The 20,702-nt window shown below is 41.5% G+C and overlaps 1 protein-coding gene across 5 annotated transcripts in view; it reads left to right on the top strand.

Moving 5' to 3' along the window:
• SLC26A5 (solute carrier family 26 member 5) overlaps positions 1-20,702 on the top strand; it is a 110,180-nt gene that overhangs the window by 43,236 nt on the left and 46,242 nt on the right. For 4 of the 5 annotated variants that reach the window (XM_056573512.1, XM_056573510.1, XM_056573511.1 and 1 more), the window contains 2 exons: positions 2,967-3,119; positions 7,913-7,995. In XM_056573512.1, coding sequence (XP_056429487.1) covers positions 2,967-3,119; positions 7,913-7,995 — 236 coding nt within the window. Of the gene's footprint in view, positions 1-2,966; positions 3,120-7,912; positions 7,996-8,167; positions 8,293-20,702 lie in introns of those variants that run through there. The other variant, XM_056573514.1, reaches the window with a different exon arrangement.

Below are 20,702 nucleotides of genomic sequence, written 5' to 3'. Positions count from 1 at the left end.
ATATAGCGATCTCTGACCACCATTCCTGTCACTGCTTACATTATGTTTTAAAGAGGCACGGTCATTATATAAAAAAAAAAAAAAAAAAAAACTTTGTATTTCATAAAATTACTTTAACTATATAGCTAATTCTTCTGATTATAATATACCATATTTATGGGTTTATAGCACATAAAAAATGTTTGTCGGTGTATAACACAATCCAGTTGTGTATGCTGATCCACAAAGAGCTGCCCGGTCTTCTCCTGCACAGCTCTCTCGCAGCCTCTCTGATGTCGGGAGCCAGGTGATGTCTCTTCAGCCCCGGCATCAGCACAAAACAGGACTGTATAAAATATAAAATGAATGTGTGTGTCTGTCAGTGCCATATTTCTGAGTGCTCTCAGAGCATACACTATACCGGTAATCCTCATTTTAACTAGTAAATTTAGTTAGAAAAAAAACTAATTTATTTTAAAATAATAATTATTCTAACATTAAGTTCAGAGCTTTCAAATCATTTTTATTTTAAATGTACCGGTATATAATATTTTTTTTTTTAACTCAAATTTCCTTGTTAAAATTAGGGTGTGTGTTATACGTCAGTGCATGTTATGCGCTAAAAAATACGGTAGTTATTATAATGTTCTTATATAGGTATTCCTTCTCTCCAGGCTGTAAACTGGTTGGAAACGTTACTGGCGTTTCCACATCCACTGAATCTCCCACTCTCTTAAATTTACGCTAAACCTATCTCTCCACATCAGTACACCAAACTGAATTTCCTTTCTCAGAGGAACAATTTTTTCTTTCCCAACACTCGCATGGTTTCTCCCAGTGTGTACACATTCACAAGAACTCTTAAAAATGATTCACTAAGTGATACCACACACCGGCATTTCTATCTGATCATAATTTAGAACAGACAGATCTCTGTTGGCATTTTCACTCTGATCATATATGGTTCTGCTCAGTGATACATCCTTTCTGGTCAGAGATTTCCATTTTGATCGAATATCTGGGCACGCTCTACCCCTTACTCCGGAGTTGGTCCTCCTCTGGGCCACTACATCAGTATACAACCTCTCCACCTCCTCATTAGCTACACACTTACAGCAGCAAAATTGCTTATACCCGTTATGGTAATCCTCAATCGCTCCCTCAAAATCCCAGTGGATCGATAAAGTTTAGCAATTTTATAGAGTGGAACTAATCAGCTGGCATAATGGCACACATGACAAATTTTTAAATGCTTGTGCATCCTGGATACAATTTAAGCCCTCCTGAACCGTGCTTTTGCAATTCCAACTGAGAACCAGGTAAGACCTGGCCTACCCTTTCCCTCAGCCCCCCCCCCCCCTTCTTTACAAATTTTTCCTTCCCTTCCCCTCCTTTTCTTAATTGGCTATTTTGTTTCACATCTTCATGACGTGTACCTTACCTTACCTCTTAGCTAATCACTTCTGTTCGTACTGATGTTTGGTATATGGACTTGTTTTATCTGTGCCTTTCACTGTTAATATTTTTTTATTGTTACTGAACACATTTACCTCTGAAAAAATGTTTTAAAAATTGCTGTCACTAGGAGTCATCTATCTTCCTCCACACTGACAACTCCTCACATAGCACACTGGATACAGGCCATAAAGTGAACCGGTATGCAGGGAAGATGATCACAGCTGCATTGGCTGCTGTGAAGGTGTGGGCATGACCTGCCTCGAAGGGAGTGCTTTCACACAGAGTCAGTGCAGCTGTGATCTCTCTGCCCCAGCATCGTACAGAAGGTCTACATGAAGCGCTGATTGGCTAAGGGGCCATGTGGGAAAGGCTGCTTTGGTCCAGAGAGAGGAGGGAGGCAACAATGTGACACGTCATTGCTGTTATAAGGATACTCCAGTGGAAAACAATTTTTTTTCATATCAGCTGACTCCATTATTTCTATTTAAAAATCACAAATCCCTCCAGTGCTTATTGATGCTGCTGTATGCGCCAGACAAAGTCGAGTTGTTCTTTTTAGTCTGAGCACAGTGCTCTCTGCTGACACCTCTGTCTGTCAGGAGCTGTCCAGAGTAGGAACACATCCCTATAGCAAACCTCTCCTGCTCCGGACAGTTCCTGACAAGGACAGAGGTGTCAGCAGAGAGCACTGTGGTCAAAGTGAAAAAAAAACACTCCACTTCCGTAGTTTACGGCAGCTGATAAGTACTGCAAGGATTATTTTTATAGAAGTAATTTAAAATCTGTTTAACTTTCTGGCACCAGTTGATTTGAAATTTTTATTTTTTTTTCCATTGGAGGAACCCTTTAACCCCTTCCCGACTCATGACCTACATGTACGTCATGACCGGGAAGGTTTTCCCGACCTATGACGTACATGTCAACATGCAGATACTGGGTGCTACTCGCGGCATCTCGCCGTGCCCAGTAAGACGGTGGCTATGTAGAAAAATTGAAAAAATGCTCATAATAATATAAGCCTTCTAATATTGTAAAAAAGTTAAAGAATGTTTAACAAATGATGCCAGCATAAAGTAGACATGTTGTGGATGTGAATTAATAACTAAATTTATTTGGCATGACTATTTCTCTTACAAGTAGAGAGTTTCAAACAGAGAGAAACATTTACCACTAATATAAAGTACAAAATGTCTCGAAAAAACAAGCTCTGAATCACTTCGCCAGGTAAAAGCAGTTCAAAGTTATTACCACTTAAAGAGACTAATGTCAGATTTGAAAAAACAGACTCATGAAGACTCATGGGTCATGAAGGCCAAAACTAGCTGGGTCATGAAGGGGTTAATGCTCACCTTCCTCCTGGATGAAAACAAAGTGAGCACAATGCTAACGCCACAGCCTGCTTAAAACAGGCTGTTAAAAGATTAAACAGTGCAACAATGAATAGGCATGCTAAGGGATGTGTAAGGCTTGTTTTTTTTTTTTTTGTTTTTTTTGACAGGTACGCTCTAACTTCTCTTTGTCTCTTTTAGAGTTTAATTGCAGTACTGTCCAATATCAGTACAACCAATATTGCCACTTTGATTATTGGGATCATATGTGTGGTATTACTGCTGGGTACAAAGGAAATAAATGATCGATTTAAGAAGAAATTGCCAGTTCCTATTCCCATGGAATTAATTGTTGTAAGTTTTGAACTTTATAAAATATTGAAATTAAAGAGGTTCAGTGGGAAAGAGGAAATAATGATTTGCTCTCAGTATGTAATGTATGCCCAGTAGAAAAAAGTGGGAGAATACCCAGACGCTGACTGATCAAAACTTTTGACATGTCTCATTTTGTTTAAATAATTCAGATTGTCTACTTTGGCCTCCAAATTCCTCAGATCTCAATCTCATCTAGCATTTAGCTGATCAGTGTATGTTTACCAATACATGTGACTTGCATGATTGTAAACGGACTGTAAATTGATTCACAAATCGACAAAATTAGATTTGGGAGAAAAACATTTGCTTAGCTTTACTGCACATTGTTCCTGTGAGGAGTTCAGCAGTGTGGAATGTCTACTTTAATATCAAGAGACAGAATTTACACGTTGAATTTCCAAAACTCTAATAAATGGCCAGAGCACTGTTTTCCAGACTAAAAAAATCTCCTAGGAGCCAATGGCTCTAAAAACAACAAAAAATTACATCGGAGCCAAATAAAAGGTTTACAACCTATAGATCACTAGGGTGACCCAAAAATTACCCTTTTTCCTATATATAAACAAACTGGGGGAGATTGATCAAAACCTGTGCAGAGGGAAACTTGCCCAGTTGCCCATAGCAACCAATCAGATTGCTTCTTTCATTTTTCACAGGCCTTCATAAAAATGAAAGCAGCAAGCTGATTGGTTGCCATGGGCAACTGGGCAAGTTTTCCTCTGCACAGGTTTTGATAAATCTCCCCCACTATCTTTATTAATGTTCAAAAAAACACACCTAACATAAATGATTAAAATCCCAGTGTAACTCACTCCATATAATAATAGAAACACTGGAGTGCCGACCTGGCCACTCTCACTCAATATTTGTTAATTCCCCTGTGCATCTGCAGTATACACTGAGGGATAGGAGTGAACACTGCATTAAAATAAATCGCTAGGCCCCCTCGACACGTTTCGCTGCTAGACGCAGCTTTGTCAAGAGGGCAGCGGGCACCTTTATGTTAGGTGTGTTTTTTTGAACATTAATAAAGATAGTGGGGGAGATTTATCAAAACCTGTCCAGATGAAAAGGTGCCCAGTTACCCATAGCAACCAATCCGTTCGCTTCTTTCATTTTTAACAAGAACTCTGCAAAATGAAAGAAGCAATCTAATTGGTTGCTATGGGCAACTGGGCAACTTTTCATTTGCACAGGTTTTGATAAATCTCCCCCAGTTTGTTTATAAATGGGGAAAAAGGGTAATTTTTGGGTCACCCTAGTGACCTATAGGTTGTAATTGGTCAATTCATAAATTAATAAATTGTATTGCCAAATAAAAAGTTTAGCCCAAAAGAAATACACACAAGGTATTGAGAGAGTCTTTAGACCCTTTCACTTTTGTTTAAATTTTTTGTTTACATGTTCTAACCTTGTGCTAAAAAAAAACATATGAATATTAAAACAGTATTTTAGAAATATTTTAACATTTTTAAAAAGAAAAAACTAAATGTTTGCATAAATGTTTCAAGTATTTAGACCCTTAGCTATGACAGTTAAAATTTAGTTCCCATTTCATCATCTTTGAGATTTTTCGACACCTTGATCGGAGTCACCTGTGGTAAAATCAGTTGATTGGGCATGGCTTGGAAATACACAGCTCTGTTCTTATTAGGTCTCACAACTGGCAATGCATATCAGAGCAAAAACCAAGGTATGAAGGAGGAAAGAACTGCCTGTAGAGCTATGGAAAAGGGTACAAAAAATGTTCTGCACTGAAAGAGCACAGTGAAAGAAGTTTTAAACAACCAGGACTCATTCTAGAGCTGGCCATCCCACCAAACTAGGTAATCAGGGGAGAAGGGCCATGGTAAAAAAAAATATGGCCAAGAACCCAATGTTCACTCTGGCTGAGCTCCAAATATCTTCTCTGCAGATGGGAGAAATTTCCAGAAGGTAAATTATCACTGCAGCAAGCCAACAATCTGGGAGTGGTTAGAAAGAAGCCAATCTTTAAGGAAAAGCTGAACAGAGCAAAGAACAGAAATATTTTTAATGAAAACCTGATCAATAGTGCTCTGGACCTCAGACTAGGTCAAAGGTTCCCCATACAGCAAGACAATGACCCTATGCACACAGTTAAAGAGTACTTCTCTTGATCTTGTTAAATTTTATATACCTCCCAGTTCACTACCCCATCATGATAACCCACCCCCTGCCTTTATTTTCTACCTTGATATTGCTCTGTATATTCCTCACAGTCTCAGTCAGATTCAGAGACTGGATCATCTGTAGCCATACAGGGGAGAACTTCCTCCCTCGCTCTGCTACACACAGCCCATAGCAGTTCAGTGTGTGAGGTGAGCTCTGATTGGATAAGGCTGCAAACACCCCCCTCAGCATTTCCTGTTTTGGACTTCTGCCAGGCCAGCAAGAGTCCAAAGTCTGTCCAAACGATGGGGAAAAATTTGCCCTGGACAAGGAGGGAGACACCTAGTGGGAGCTTTTTTTAAACACAAATAAAACATAGAAAACTTAATTTTTGTTAAGTAAATTAGAAATATTTTTTATTTACCATAAAAAGTGCAATAGTAAAAATTAGTTTTAATGACCGTGCCCATTTAGGACAGCACAGGAGTGGCTTAGGGACAACTCTGTAAATGTCCTTGAGTGGCCCAGCCAGAGCCTTGACTTACACCCAATCGAACATCTCTGGAGAGACCTGAAATTAGCTTCCACAGATGGTCCCCATCCAACCTGACAGAGCTTGAGAGGATCTCAGAAAATCTCTAAATCCAGGTATGAAAACCTTGTTGCATCATACCCAAGAAGGCTGGAGGCTGGATCACTGACAAAGATGCTCCAACGAAGTAGAGTAGGGGTAGGGTCACACGTAACAGATCCGCAGCATATTTTACACTGTGGATTGCCAACGACCGACCCTAGAGTGAGCCCCCTGCTTAGGCCCGTGTGTCTGCTCGTAGCAGTAATCCGCTGCTACGAGCACACGCATAGGGATCTGCACGACTGTAGTAAACTGTGCGCCCATACGCAGTTTACTCACCGACATCACTGCCGCTCCTCTGCTCCCTGAGCTAGGCAGAGAGTGGCCGGGATGTCTGTGAGTAAACTGCGCATGCACGTGCAGTTTACTACAGTCGTGCAGATCCGTGTGTGTGTGTCTGTGTGTGTGTGCGTGCTACAAGCGGACATACGGGCAGAGGCAGTGGACTCACTCTAGGGTCAATCATTGGTGGCTCTGCAGTGTAAAATACACTCTGGATCCATTACTTGTGACCCTACAGGGTCTGAATACTTATGTCAATACATTATTTTACTTTTCACTTCATTAGCAAAGATTCCTAACATTCTGTTTTCAGTTTATTAGTACAGATTTCTGTTTTCACTTTGGGATATTGAGTGCAGAATGATTGGGAGGGGGAGGAGGACTTCTTTTAGCACAAGGCCGCAACATAACAAAATGTGAAAAAAAAGCGTCTGCGTTGTATGTAATTAACTAAATTAAAAAGACACATCCTAGTGAAATAGTCACATACAATAGACATGTAATTTGAGCCGGTGAAGCCCTGTGCGTGACATATTTAAGTAAGTGACCCCTCGTTGGATTCCTGTTCAATCACACTATAACTAAAACCCAGTGTATTGGGTTTATTGGGGATTAACAGGTTGACCGTTTTCCTTTTAAACAAATATGTATATTTTTGGGTATAAAAAAAAAATGCTGTCCCTGCAGCTATTGCATGTGTGTCTGTGAGGAGACCAAATACCGGAAGTGTGGGTGTGAGCCAGGAGCATGTCAAAGAGCCTCGGTGCACAGAGCCCTGCTTGTCCTCGGTGCACAGAGCCCTGCTTGTCCTCGGTGCACAGAGCCCTGCTTGTCCTCGGTGCACAGAGCCCTGCTTGTCCTCGGTGCACAGAGCCCTGCTTGTCCTCGGTGCACAGAGCCCTGCTTGTCCTCGGTGCACAGAGCCCTGCTTGTCCTCGGTGCACAGAGCCCTGCTTGTCCTCGGTGCACAGAGCCCTGCTTGTCCTCGGTGCACAGAGCCCTGCTTGTCCTCGGTGCACAGAGCCCTGCTTGTCCTCGGTGCACAGAGCCCTGCTTGTCCTCGGTGCACAGAGCCCTGCTTGTCCTCGGTGCACAGAGCCCTGCTTGTCCTCGGTGCACAGAGCCCTGCTTGTCCTCGGTGCACAGAGCCCTGCTTGTCCTCGGTGCACAGAGCCCTGCTTGTCCTCGGTGCACAGAGCCCTGCTTGTCCTCGGTGCACAGAGCCCTGCTTGTCCTCGGTGCACAGAGCCCTGCTTGTCCTCGGTGCACAGAGCCCTGCTTGTCCTCGGTGCACAGAGCCCTGCTTGTCCTCGGTGCACAGAGCCCTGCTTGTCCTCGGTGCACAGAGCCCTGCTTGTCCTCGGTGCACAGAGCCCTGCTTGTCCTCGGTGCACAGAGCCCTGCTTGTCCTCGGTGCACAGAGCCCTGCTTGTCCTCGGTGCACAGAGCCCTGCTTATCCTCGGTGCACAGAGCCCTGTATTTGGTCTCCTTACAGAGACACATAGGCAATAGTTGCAGGGACAAAAATATACAAATTTAACCAATGTATATTATAAATATAATGTTATTTTCTACATTATATAAAAAGTTGTTGCTAATGACAGGAACACTTTAAAAACAGATATGTTCCTATCAGCTTTTTAAATGTAATGATATCAATATAAGCTATTTTATATGTTTAAATTGGTAAAAAAATGTTTACAATTTCACCCTTATTACTTTAAGGTAATAATCTCAACTGGAGTTTCAGCTGGACTTAACCTTCAAGAGTCCTATGAAGTAAATGTGGTTGGCAGGATCCCAACTGGGTAAGTTGCTTTAGACTGAAAATGTATTGATCTCTGGTCTACATATTTTGGGAGCCAGAATAATGTTCAGGAGCCTTAAGCATGTTAGCATATTGGCACAGCAAATTTTTGAAATCTGTTCTTACAGCATTGTGTCTCTATGCTTCTCCATATTGTTATGTCTGTACATTAGTATATGGAAAATACCAGCACAGTAATGGCAGCAGCAACACAGAATAGATCATTGTGCCCACCATGCAAGTTCGCTCGGCTTGGTTCGACACGGACCAGCAATTAATAAAGCTAGAGCATTGTTGATTCACATCCTTGTGTACGTGTGGTCATTCAGTGTAACTCCTGACCGGTCCTGGCACAAGAGATTAAGATGGAAAGGGGAGAGGGATAATGGCGGAGATGGGGGGGATGAGGGGTATGGGGAGTAATAAAGCACAAAGCATTAAATTTTAACCCCTTAAGGACTCAGCGTTTTTCTGTTTTTGCTTTTGTTTCCTCATCACCTTCTAAAAATCATGACGCTTCCAATTTTGCACATAAAATTCCATATGATGGCTTATTTTTTGCACCACCAATTCTACTTTGCAGTGACATTAGTCATTTTACCCAAAAATCCACGGCGAAACAGAAAAAAAATTCATTGTGCGACATAATTGAAGAAAAAATTAAATTTTGTAACTTTTGGGGGCTTCAGTTTCTACAGAGTGCATTTTCTGTAAAAATGACACCTTCTCTTTATTCTATAGGTCCGTACGATTAAAATGATACCCTACTTATATAGGTTTGATTTTGTCGTACTTCTGAAAAAAATCATAACTACATGCAGGAAAATGTATACGTTTAAAATTGTCATCTTCTGATCCCTATAACTTTTTTTTATCTTTCCGCGTACGGGCCTGTATGAGGGCTAATTTTTTGCGCTGTGTTCTGAAGTTTTTATCGGTACCATTTTTGCATTGATCGGACTTTTTGATAGTTCTTTATGATATAGAAAGTGACCAAAAATACGCTATTTTGGACTTTTGAATTTTTTTGCGTGTACGCCATTGACCGTGCGGTTTAATTAAAGATATATTTTTATAGGTTGGACGTTTATGCATATGGCGATACCACATATGTATATTTTTATTTACACAGTTTTGTTTTTTATGGGAAAAGGGGGTGATTCAAACTTTTATTAGGGAAGAGGTTAAATGACCTTTAACTTTTTTTTTTTTGCAGCGTTATAGCTCCCATAGAGGGCTATAACACTGCAAACACTGATCTTTTACCCTGATCCCTACAAAGCCATAGCTTTGCATGGATCAGCGTTCTAGGGGCTCGATTGCTCAAGTCTGAAGCTCATGCTTGGAGCAATCAAGCGCTCATCGGACGCGACGGAGACAGGTGAGGGGACCTCCGTGCGCGTCCTAACTGATCGGGACATCACGATTTTATCGCGACCATCCCGATCAGCCCGACTGAGCTGCCGGGAAGCTTTTACTTTCGTTTTGGACGTGGCGATCAACTTTGATTGCCGCGTCTGAAAGGTTATAATAGCGCGCGTCACAACGATCTGTGCCGCGCGCTCTTAGCCCAGGGTCCCGGTGTGATGCGGGGTTGTGTATGTGTAGGCCTGGCTGGAAGTAGGGTGATGGTGGATTGGTGTTACTAATAATAGCCAACGTACAGCAGATGGTGGGGAGGTAATGTTATCTGTAGCCAGCAGAGAGCAGGCATTGGTGGACTAGGTATACTTCTACCCAGGCTTTGTGAAACTTAAGGTGCTGACGTATAGACATAATTCCTAAATTTGGACCCTGCCTGTGCCGAGAGAGCACTGTGCCTGCTTTGTTGCATCAGGAAACATAGTAAAGAATTTCATAAATAGTACATAAACACCTGATTGTGCCCCTGTTCTTTTTTTTTTTTCTAAAGCCTTCAGGTCATGCACCACTGTCACCATCACTCGCTCTTGAGCTCCTTGGACCAGATGGCCCGCTGACATCCTCCTCTTTTAAACTCCTCTTCATCATCCCTACCACTCCTCTCATCCTCTCCGCACTTCTGATGTGTCACTGTGGCCTCCTTGTTCCCCTGCACCAAATCCACCATGATGCCTTTTAGAAACCTCACCATGACTACCCCCAGTCCCACTAGTTCTATGCTCGACCACTGCAGCCCCTTCCCCCACCTCAACGACACGCTCCAAAGGCTGACCATGACCCAACTCCTCATCGTGGCTAGTGCTATCCTCCTGCGTAGTAGTAGGGGGGAAGCAAAGACAGATGAGGAAACAGACCCTCTAGAATGGATAATTCCTTTACTAGACATATTTTGTTAAGGATCATTTTATCTTTTTTGTTTGTTCACCATTATATTTTTATAGTTCGGCCTTTTACGCACGCGGCGATACAACATGTTTATGTTTATTTTTGTTGACATATTTTTTTTTTAAATGGGAAAAGGGGGATGTTTCAAACTTTTATTAGGGAATGGGTTAAATCACATTTATTAACTTTTTTTTTTTTTTATACAATTTTCTTTTAGTCCTTTAGACTATTACATGCAATCTTCTGATTGCTTACACTGTTCAATGCTTTGCCATAGCATAGCATTGATCAGTGTTAACAGCGCTCTGCTGCTCCAGCCTGCTGAGCAGGTATGGAGCAGCAGATCGCCGATTGGACAAAAGGAGGCAGGTAGGGACCTTCCCCTGTCCTCTCAGCTGTTCTGGACGGCCAAACTGAGCTGCTTTCACTTTAGACACGGCAATCAACTTTGATCACCACTTCTAAGGGGTTAATGCCGGACATCACAGCAATCGGTGATGTCCAGCATTAGACTCGGGTCCTGGTGGCTGGTAACGGCGTGACCCCGTGTCATAGCAGGGGAGTGGGGCTAGGGCATACAGGTACGCCCTTGGTCCCAAACAGGTTAATAAAACCAAAATTTTAAAAATACAGTTGCTTTAGAAGCCTAATATGTTTGGAATGCACAGGCTTTTTAGTATAATGCGTGTTTGCGTGTACACAACTATATTGAAAAGTACATAGAAATTTTTTTATTTTTTTTTTTTTTTGGGAGCGTTCCCGGAAATTCTTCAATAAATAGTACTTTTTACTTCAATACTTAAAGAAAAGCACTTACACTTGGTGAGTGGCTTTTATCAAACCACTCACACACTTGAAAGGCCCGTGTAAAAAGATTTCAATATCTCGTATCGGTCCTTATCTGCTTCAATCCATTTCGGTAAGTAACACGTCACTCCGAATATCACAATGAAAATAGAAAAAAGCAAAAATTGGACAGCGGACAGGATCGATATTCAAATGCAACCAATTCATGCAAGGATATTAAACTCCCACTTACTTCAGCGAAAGGGCTTTCTCCGTCCTTAAACCCCTCTCAATCCAGCGAGCCTTTAATCTAGCACCTGGAACACACCAAGCCAAGTACTTCACACACTTGAACTCTTTCTTTAGGATTTGACCGAAGTTATTCCAAGGAGATACTGCGATCCACAGTTTCTTACTTCAAGATAACAATTTATTCTGTTAAAACATCCATATAAAATACCATTACATCTAGATCCGACGCGTTGCGGGGATAATTCCCCTTCCTCAGGGATACCTAGAGGAAGGGGAATTATCCCTGCAACACGTCGGATCTAGATGTAATGGTATTTTATATGGATGTTTTAACAGAATAAATTGTTATCTTGAAGTAAGAAACTGGATCGCAGTATCTCCTTGGAATAACTTTGGTCAAATACTAAAGAAAGAGTTCAAGTGTGTGAAGTACTTGGCTTGGTGTGTCCCAGGTGCTAGATTAACCCCTTAAGGACCAAGGGCGTACAGGTACGCCTTTGCTCCCTGGTACTTAAGGACCAAGGGCGTACCTGTACGCCCGTGGGAATTTCGGTCCCCGCCGCGCGCCGGGCGGGGATCGCGCCGGGGTGACTGCTGATATCTATCAGCAGGCACCCCGCGCAAATGCCCAGGGGGGTCATTAGACCCCCCCATGTCGGCGATCGGCGCAAATCGCAAGTGAATTCACTCTTGCGATTTGCGCCGATTCCGGGTCATACGGGTCTATGGTGACCCGGTGACCCGGAATAGAAGGGGGATCGCGGGTGTCCTAGACACCCACGATCCCCCTGTAGCGATAGGAGTGAGGTGGCAGAGTTGCCACCCCTCCTATCTCTGCTATTGGTGGTCTAGACGCGACCACCAATAGCAGATCAGGGGCGGAGGGGTTTACTTTCGGTTTCCCCGTCCTGCCCTCCCACAATAGGCGGGCAGAACGGGGAAACCGACAGGGACCGGCGCCGAAGATCCACTTACCCATCGGCGACGGCAGCGGCGACGATCAGCGGAAGAAGAGGACCGCGACGCAGCTCCCTGGATCCAACGGAAGCCGGTAAGTTACTTAGCAACATCTGGAGGGCTACAGTCTGAGACCACTATAGTGGTCTCTAAACTGTAACCCTCCAGATGTTGCAAAACTACAACTCCCAGCATGCCCAGAGAGCTGTTTAGGCTTGCTGGGAGTTGCAGTTTTGCAACAGCTGGAGGTCTACAGTTTGAGACCACTGCAAAGTGATCTCTATACTGTGCACCTCCAGATCTTGCAAAACTACAACTCCCAGCATGCCCAGACAGCAGTTTGCTGTCTGGGCATGCTGGGAGTTGTAGTTTTGCAACATCTGGAGGTCCACAGTTTGGAGACCACTATGCAGTGGTCTCTAAACTATAGCTCTACAGATGTTGCAAAACTGCAACTCCCAGCAAGCCTGAACAGCAAACAGCTGTCTCTGCATGCTGGGAGTTGTAGTTGCGATCCCTCCAGCTGTTGCATAACTACATCTCCCAGCATGCCTTTCGGCGATCAGTACATGCTGGGAGTTGAAGTTTTGCAACAGCTGGAGGCACACTGGTTGGAAAATACTGAGTTAGGTAACAGAACCTAACTGAAGGTTTTCCAACCAGTGTGCCTCCAGCTGTTGCAAAAGTACAACTCCCAGCATGCACGGTCTGTCAGTACATGCTACGAGTTGTAGTTTTGAAACAGCTGGAGGTTTGCCCCCCCATGTGAACGTACAGGGTACATTCACACTGGCGGGTTTACAGTAAGTTTTCTGCTTCAAGTTTGGGCTGTGGCAAATTTTTCACCGCAGCGCAAACTCCTAGCGGTAAATTCCCTGTAAACCCGCCAGTGTGAATGTACCCTAAAAACACTACACTACACTTACACATAATAAAGGGTAAAACACTACATATACACCCCCTTACACTGTCCCCCTAATAAAAAATAAAAAACGTATTGTACGGCAGTGTTTCCAAAACAGAGCCTCCAGCTGTTGCAAAACAACTACTCCCAGCATTTCCGGACAGCCACTGACTGTCCAGGCATGCTGGGAGTTTAGCAACAGCTGGAGGCACCCTGTTTGGGAATCACTGGCGTAGAATACCCCTATGTCCACCCCTGTGCAATCCCTAATTTAGTCCTCAAATGCGCATGGCGCTCTCTCACTTTGGAGCCCTGTCGTATTTCAAGGAAACAGTTTAGTGCCACATATGTGGTATCTCCGTACTCGGGAGAAACTGCGTTACTAATTTTGGGGGCTTTTTTTCCTTTTACCCCTTATGAAAAAGAAAAGTTGGGGTCTACACCAGCCTGTTAGTGTAAAAAAAAAATTTTTTTTACACTAACATGCTGGTGTTGTCCTTTACTTTTTATTTTCACGGGAGGTAAAAGGAAAAAAAGACCCCCAAAATTTGTAACGCAATTTCTCCTGAGTACGGAGATACCCCATATGTGGGCGTAAAATGCTCTGCGGGCGCACAACAAGGCTCAGGAGTGAGAGCGCACCATGTACATTTGAGGCCTAAATTGGTGATTTGCACAGGGGTGGCTGATTTTACAGTGGTTCTGACATAAACACAAAACAATAAATACAGACATGTGACCCCATTTTGGAAACGACACCCCTCACGGAACGTAACAAGGGGTATAGTGAGCCTGAACACCCCACAGGTGTTTGACAAATTTTCATTAAAGTTGGATGGGAAAGTGAAAAAAATATTTTTTTCACTAAAATGCTGGTGTCACCCTAAATTTTTCATTTTCACAAGGGAAAATAAAAAAAAAGCCCCCCAAAATTTGTAACCCAATTTCTTATGAGTAAGAGCATACCCCATATGTGGATGTAAAGTGCTCTATGGGTGCACTACAATGCTCAGAAGAGGAGGAGCGCCATTGGGATTTTGAAGAGAAAATTTTTCCGGAATTGAAGGCCACTTGTGTTTACAAAGACCCCAAGGTACCAGAACAATGGACCCCCCCCATATGTGACCCCATTTTGGAAACTACACCCCTCATGTAATGTAATAAGGGGTACAGTGAGCATTTACGCCCCACAGGTGTCTGACAGATTTTTGGAACAGTGATCCGTGAAAATGAATAATGTAATTTTCCATTTGCACAGCCCACTGTCCCAAAGATTTGTCAAACGCCAGTGGGGTGTAAATGCTCACTGCACCACTTATTAAATTCTGTGAGGGGTGTAGTTTCCAAAATGGGGTCACATGTGGGGGGGGTCCACTGTTCTGGCACCACGGGGGGCTTTGTAAATGCACATGGCCCCTGACTACCATTCCAAACGAATTCTCTTTCCAAAAGCTCAATGGTGCTCCTCCTCTTCTGAGCATTGTAGTTCGCACGTAGTGCACTTCACGTCCACTTATGGGGTACCTCCATACTCAGAAGAGATGGAGTTACAAATTTTGGGGGGTATTTTCTGCTATTAACCCTTGCAAAAATGTGAAATTTGGGGGGAAACACACATTTTAGTGAAAAAAAAATATATATTTTTTTACATATGCAAAAGTCGTGAAACCCGCGTGGGGTATTAAGGCTCACTTTATTCCTTGTTACGTTCCTCAAGGGGTCTAGTTTCCAAAATGGTATGCCATGTGTTTTTTTTTTTGCTGTTCTGGCACCATAGGGGCTTCCTAAATGCAACATGCCCCCCGAGCAAAATTTGCTCTCAAAAAGTCAAATATCACTCCTTCTCTTCGGAGCATTGTAGTTCGCCCGTAATGCACTTCATGCCAACTTATGGGGTACCTCCATACTCAGAAGAGATGGAGTTACAAATTTTGGGGGGTATTTTCTGCTATTAACCCTTGCAAAAATGTGAAATTTGGGGGGAAACACACATTTTAGTGGGAAAAAAAAATATTTTTTTTACATATGCAAAAGTCGTGAAACATCTGTGGGGTATTAAGGCTCACTTTATTCCTTGTTACGTTCCCCAAGGGGTCTAGTTTCCAAAATGGTATGCCATGTGGGTTATTTCTGCTGTTCTGGCACCATAGGGGCTTCCTAAATGCAACATGCCCCCCAAAAACCATTTCTGAAAAACGTACTCTCCAAAATCCCCTTGTCGCTCCTTCCCTTCTGAGCCCTCTACTGCGCCCGCCGAACACTTTACATAGACATATGAGGTATGTGCTTACTCGAGAGAAATTGGGCTACAAATATAAGTATACATTTTCTCCTTTTACCCCTTGTAAAAATTCAAAAATTGGGTTTACAAGAACATGCGAGTGTAAAAAATAAAGATTGTGAATTTTCTCCTTCACTTTTCTGCTATTCCTGTGAAACACCTAAAGGGTTAAAACACTTACTGATTGTCATTTTGAATACTTTGGGGGGTGTAGTTTTTATAATGGGGTCATTTGTGGGGTATTTCTAATGGGAAGACCCTTCAAATCCACTTCAAACCTGAACTGGTCTCTGAAAAAAAGCGAGGTTCAAAATTTTGTGAAAAATTGGAAAATTGCTGCTGAACTTTGAAGCCCTCTGGTGTCTTCCAAAAGTAAAAACACATCAATTTTATGATGCAAACATAAAGTAGACATATTGTATATGTGAATCAAAATTTTTTTTATTTTGAATATCCATTTTCCTTACAAGCAGAGAGCTTCAAAGTTAGAAAAATGCAAAATTTTCAAATTTTTCATCAAATTTTGGGATTTTTCACCAAGAAAGGATGCAAGTTACCACAAAATTTTACCACTATGTTAAAGTAGAATATGTCACGAAAAAACAATCTCGGAATCAGATTGATAACTAAAAGCATTCCAGAGTTATTAATGTTTAAAGTGACAGTGGTCAGATGTGCAAAAAACGCTCTGGTCCTAAGGTGTAAAATGGCCTGGTCCTTAAGGGGTTAAAGGCTTGCTGGATTGAGGGGGGTTTAAGGACGGACAAACCCCTCTCGCTGAAGTAAGTGGGAGTTTAATATCCCTGCATGAATTGGTTGCATTTGAATATCGATCCTGTCCGCTCTCCAATTTTTGCTTTTATTTCTATTTTCATTGTGTACACAACTAGAAAGATTAAAGGTGTGTTTGCTGAAAAATGTATAAATTCAGCAAAACTGTATTAACAGGCCAGACACATGTCAGAGGAACACACTTTTGTGTGCCAGAGATTACTGCACAATGTGTACTGACTGTGTTTGCATAACTATATGAAATGCACCAGACCTGTATGAACGCTACAGGCTAGATACGTATAACTTCAAAACGCTTTTTGACTGGCAGAAATGATTGCACAATGCGTACTGACTGTTTGTGGAGCTATGTGAAATGCACCAGAACTACCGGCTAGATACAGATCACGGCACTGGCTACTGTAGCTGGTTAAGGAACACTATTCAATTCAGGTATTTGCAGGTATGGCTTTGGATTTGTCGTAGCAAAAGATGAGTCCTTCAGAGGCTGTGAGAAGGATGGGACCCTAACATGCTCATTCCACTCACCTCTGCTGAGCATATAGCCTCTGACTGTGTGACATGCAGGATCCACTATCAATTCGAAAACCTCCTGTGATCACTTCCAAACGGCTGAAGATATTCCGTTGGAAATAGATACACATGTCAGCTAAAAATATAGGATAGTTAGATTAACCCTAACTCACCCCCATTTGCGAGGGTCAAGGTTTTTTTTGTTTGAAGTCCCATGCAAGTCTCTAGCACTTTCAGTACCTTAGTCCACAAGCTCCGCTCTGCATCAGCGGGTGAGTTTGTCGGTCTGGCTTGCAAGCCACTCCACCACAGATAGCCCCTCCCAGAAGTCATGTTCCTTCTATTTTCAGACCTTTTTTTTCTGTTTAAGCTCAAGGCAGAACAAAATGTCTTAATCACAGCTCAGCCCTTCCTTTCTCCACAAGCTCCCCTCTGCATCTCTGGGTAAATGTGTCAGTCTGACTTGCAATCCACATCCCTCCCACAAGCCACACTCCTTCTATTGTGGTCATAAATTGTGTGTTGTTCTGGCCTGCAAAGCCACTCCTCAATCTATTTACAACCCTTTTTGTTAATGTGGCTTGCAAGTCATGCCCACTCCCATAAAGCCACGCCCCTTCTATATTAGACCTACAATCTTTTCACAAGTTAGCCTCACCAAAGGGGGAATATGAGGTCGTTATATGAGGACGAGTGTCCTCATATGTTGCTTTTCCCCTCCATCAAGGTTTAGGTAGGGAAAACCAGGCAATGTCAAATTATACAAAAAAGAAGGTTGCAGCAGCACTCTTGGGCAAAAAATGGAGGCACTTAGTGCACTTTTTGATCAAAATGTTGTCGTATAATTTATACGCGAGGAAGATAAAGTAATAAATGTTATCTCTCAAAAATAAAAATATGAGGACCGCGGATAAAAAAAACGTAAACAAGTAAGATCCTCAGAGGCCGACACAAAAAAACACTCTATTATTCGTTAATATTTAGAAGATAGGAATATCATTGCACAAATAAGACCTCAACAATAAAATATGTAAAAATAGATATACAATGTATTAATTAAAATAGAGAAATATAAATTACGATGGAATATGCAGATCAATATGATGTCATTATACCATACAAAGTCACAGTAATACCTAACTTTGCCCATTTGATGGGAGTATACTGCCCTAGTTCACAACGATATTCAAAATTGACCATACGATGGCAACATTGATATCAACGGTATATAGCATATATGCAATTGGTATACATAAAAAATGCATGTATTAACATATCTTGTATTTAATATACTCACCAGTGATTTTCCCGCTTAGAGATATTATGAATAAAACTTTGTCTTGATAAATGATAACATATAAATTATTGATGGCTATACAGAGGGGAATGTCCCTTACTAATTCTATAATTTGGGACTATTTATTTTGGAAAATATGAATCACAAGTACAATTAAAGTTATTCTGTTCAGATAGATGTCAGTGTCTGCAGATTCAATAAAGTTATACCTGGACAAAATCTATATATTCATCCACAAGTTATGCGTAGGAAAATATAAATTACCTTAAGTACAAACTCTCCCTGCTATAGAATAGCCAACAATAATCAAAAGATATTAAAGTTCTTTTTTAGTTACCACAAAGTAGAAATGCCAGTGGGTCAAGCAAGTTGGATGGGATCAGCCTGTTCACTCAGCAGTCACAGAAAGATAATCCGGGATGCTCTCCAAAGAAGGAACCAAGGATACCTTATCTTGATCAGATAAGAAATTAACCAATCATGTCTCTAGAACAAAAACGTCCTAGACCCTTGTCTCGCCCAGATGTAACTATTTCGCTGACCAGAGAGGGCACTCTTGTCTGAGTTGCTAAAATATTTTCTTAAAAATTATCAGTCATTACCTAAGATATAGATATATCATGTCAAGGCATCTCTCCAATTAATGGCTAATAAATATAGTAAACTGGATTAGATTTCGACATCTAGCATACACACACAGCAGACATCTCGGGATTTTCCCAAGTCTTCTATCTGAATCTGACATTAATGGTCCCTCCCAAGTCTAACTAATGAATAGATTCTCAGTTCTGTCTATTCTTACATTAATAAATCTATCGGATAAGACATAACTGTAGACTCTATTCATGGGACAAAATCAGAGGACCAGATTGCATACATGCTAATTTATGGATGTAGGAAACTAAATAGGTTATAAATGGTATACTGACACTATAACATAAACATGCTACTAATAATAATCATAATAACAATGAGAGATAATGCATATCTAACTACTATCAAGAATTATAAGCAATCTTATAAATGTGTCCACAGAGCAGTTAGTACTACAGAAGTGACACCACAAATGTGGCCATAATACAATACACTTTTCTCCTTCATGGCACTGCTCACTACTGTACTTACTGGAACTTACATTTGTGCATTTATTCAGCAACCATTCAAATGTTGTGCAGTATCACCGTGTAGCCTAATAAGCAAGATGAGATTATAATCAACATTATGTGGTTTTTAATATGACAATAGCATCTGTAAAGAGGTGGGATATATCAGGCAGCAAATTAACAGTCTTTTCTTGAAGTTGATGTGTTGGAATCAGGAACAATGTTTAAAAGTTACTTCTCACATGTCATGGTGACATTTCAGAAATTTTGAAAGGTGGTTGTCCGGCTGTTAAAACTGTATCTGTTCTTTTCTTATATCACCTCTTGGCTTGGCACTGCGAGTGGTGTATGGATTGACAGAAAGCCCATAGAAAGTCTGTGGCTTGAACACTGCTGCTCATTCATTTTAGGGATCAGTGGCGGTTCTCCACACTCTGACACCAATAAATCAAACTTCTGACATATCCAAATGCAAACAAATGCAAAACCAGCTTTCACCTGGATAAAAGGAAACCACATGAATGGATGGTCTGGAGCAAGACCACAATTCACATGAAACAAAATAGGAAGTTCCAGCTTGCCGGGAGTCCTTAAAAGTGTAATACTTTTCTTGCAAAGTCATTAAAATCGATATCCACATGGAGGAAGACAGAGGGGTCACAAGGATCATAGTCAGATATAATTATTAATTATAATTAATTACGATCATCAGGTGTACTTAAAGTGTGCCTGTCATTAACAGAAACTTTTTATATAGTAGATAATACAATTATATGTATATTTGTAATATATATTGGCACCACAAATATATAAGCGGGGCTCTGTGCACTGAGGACAAGCGGGGCTCAGTGCACAGAGCCCCGCTTGTCCTCAGTGCACAGAGCCCCGCTTGTCCTCAGTGCACTGAGGACAAGCGGGGCTCTGTGCACTGAGGACAAGCGGGGCTCTGTGCACTGAGGCTCTATTACATGCTCCCGACTCACACATTAGGACGATTGACAAGACAGGAGCCTGCACAGGGACCGCATTTTTTTACCCAAAAATATACAAATTTTTTAAATCAATGTATATGACAAATATACATATAATAGTATGATCTACATTATGTCAAAAGTTTTAGTTAATGACAGGTACACTTTAAGAACATACAAAGAAGTCATATGACTTTTACATCAAATCCTGCTAAACATGTCGAAAAAAAGGAATGGTGTGCTGACCTAGTGTGAACGAAGGCTGAGGCCAAAGAAATAATTTTGTTTACCATTAGGTCCAAATTAGGATGTATAAAAGTGTATTCACACACATTGGCAGACTGGGTTCTTAAACAGCTGTACTAAAATTAGCACTACATAAAGCCCCTACACGTAATTCTGCAAACATAGAATGTGGAGCAAAAAATTCAAAATATGTCCAACAGAATATATACACACAAAAGGATGAAAATAAATAAATAAAGGATCACAAACAATGAACATATACGACCCCCTATGTACAAAGCCTTTTCTTTTTAAGCAGT

Source organism: Hyla sarda, chromosome 4 (assembly GCF_029499605.1).
Source record: "Hyla sarda isolate aHylSar1 chromosome 4, aHylSar1.hap1, whole genome shotgun sequence".
Taxonomy (NCBI): Eukaryota; Metazoa; Chordata; class Amphibia; order Anura; family Hylidae; genus Hyla; species Hyla sarda.
Note: the sequence above shows the minus strand (reverse complement) of the source record. Positions and strands in the feature narration are given on the sequence as shown.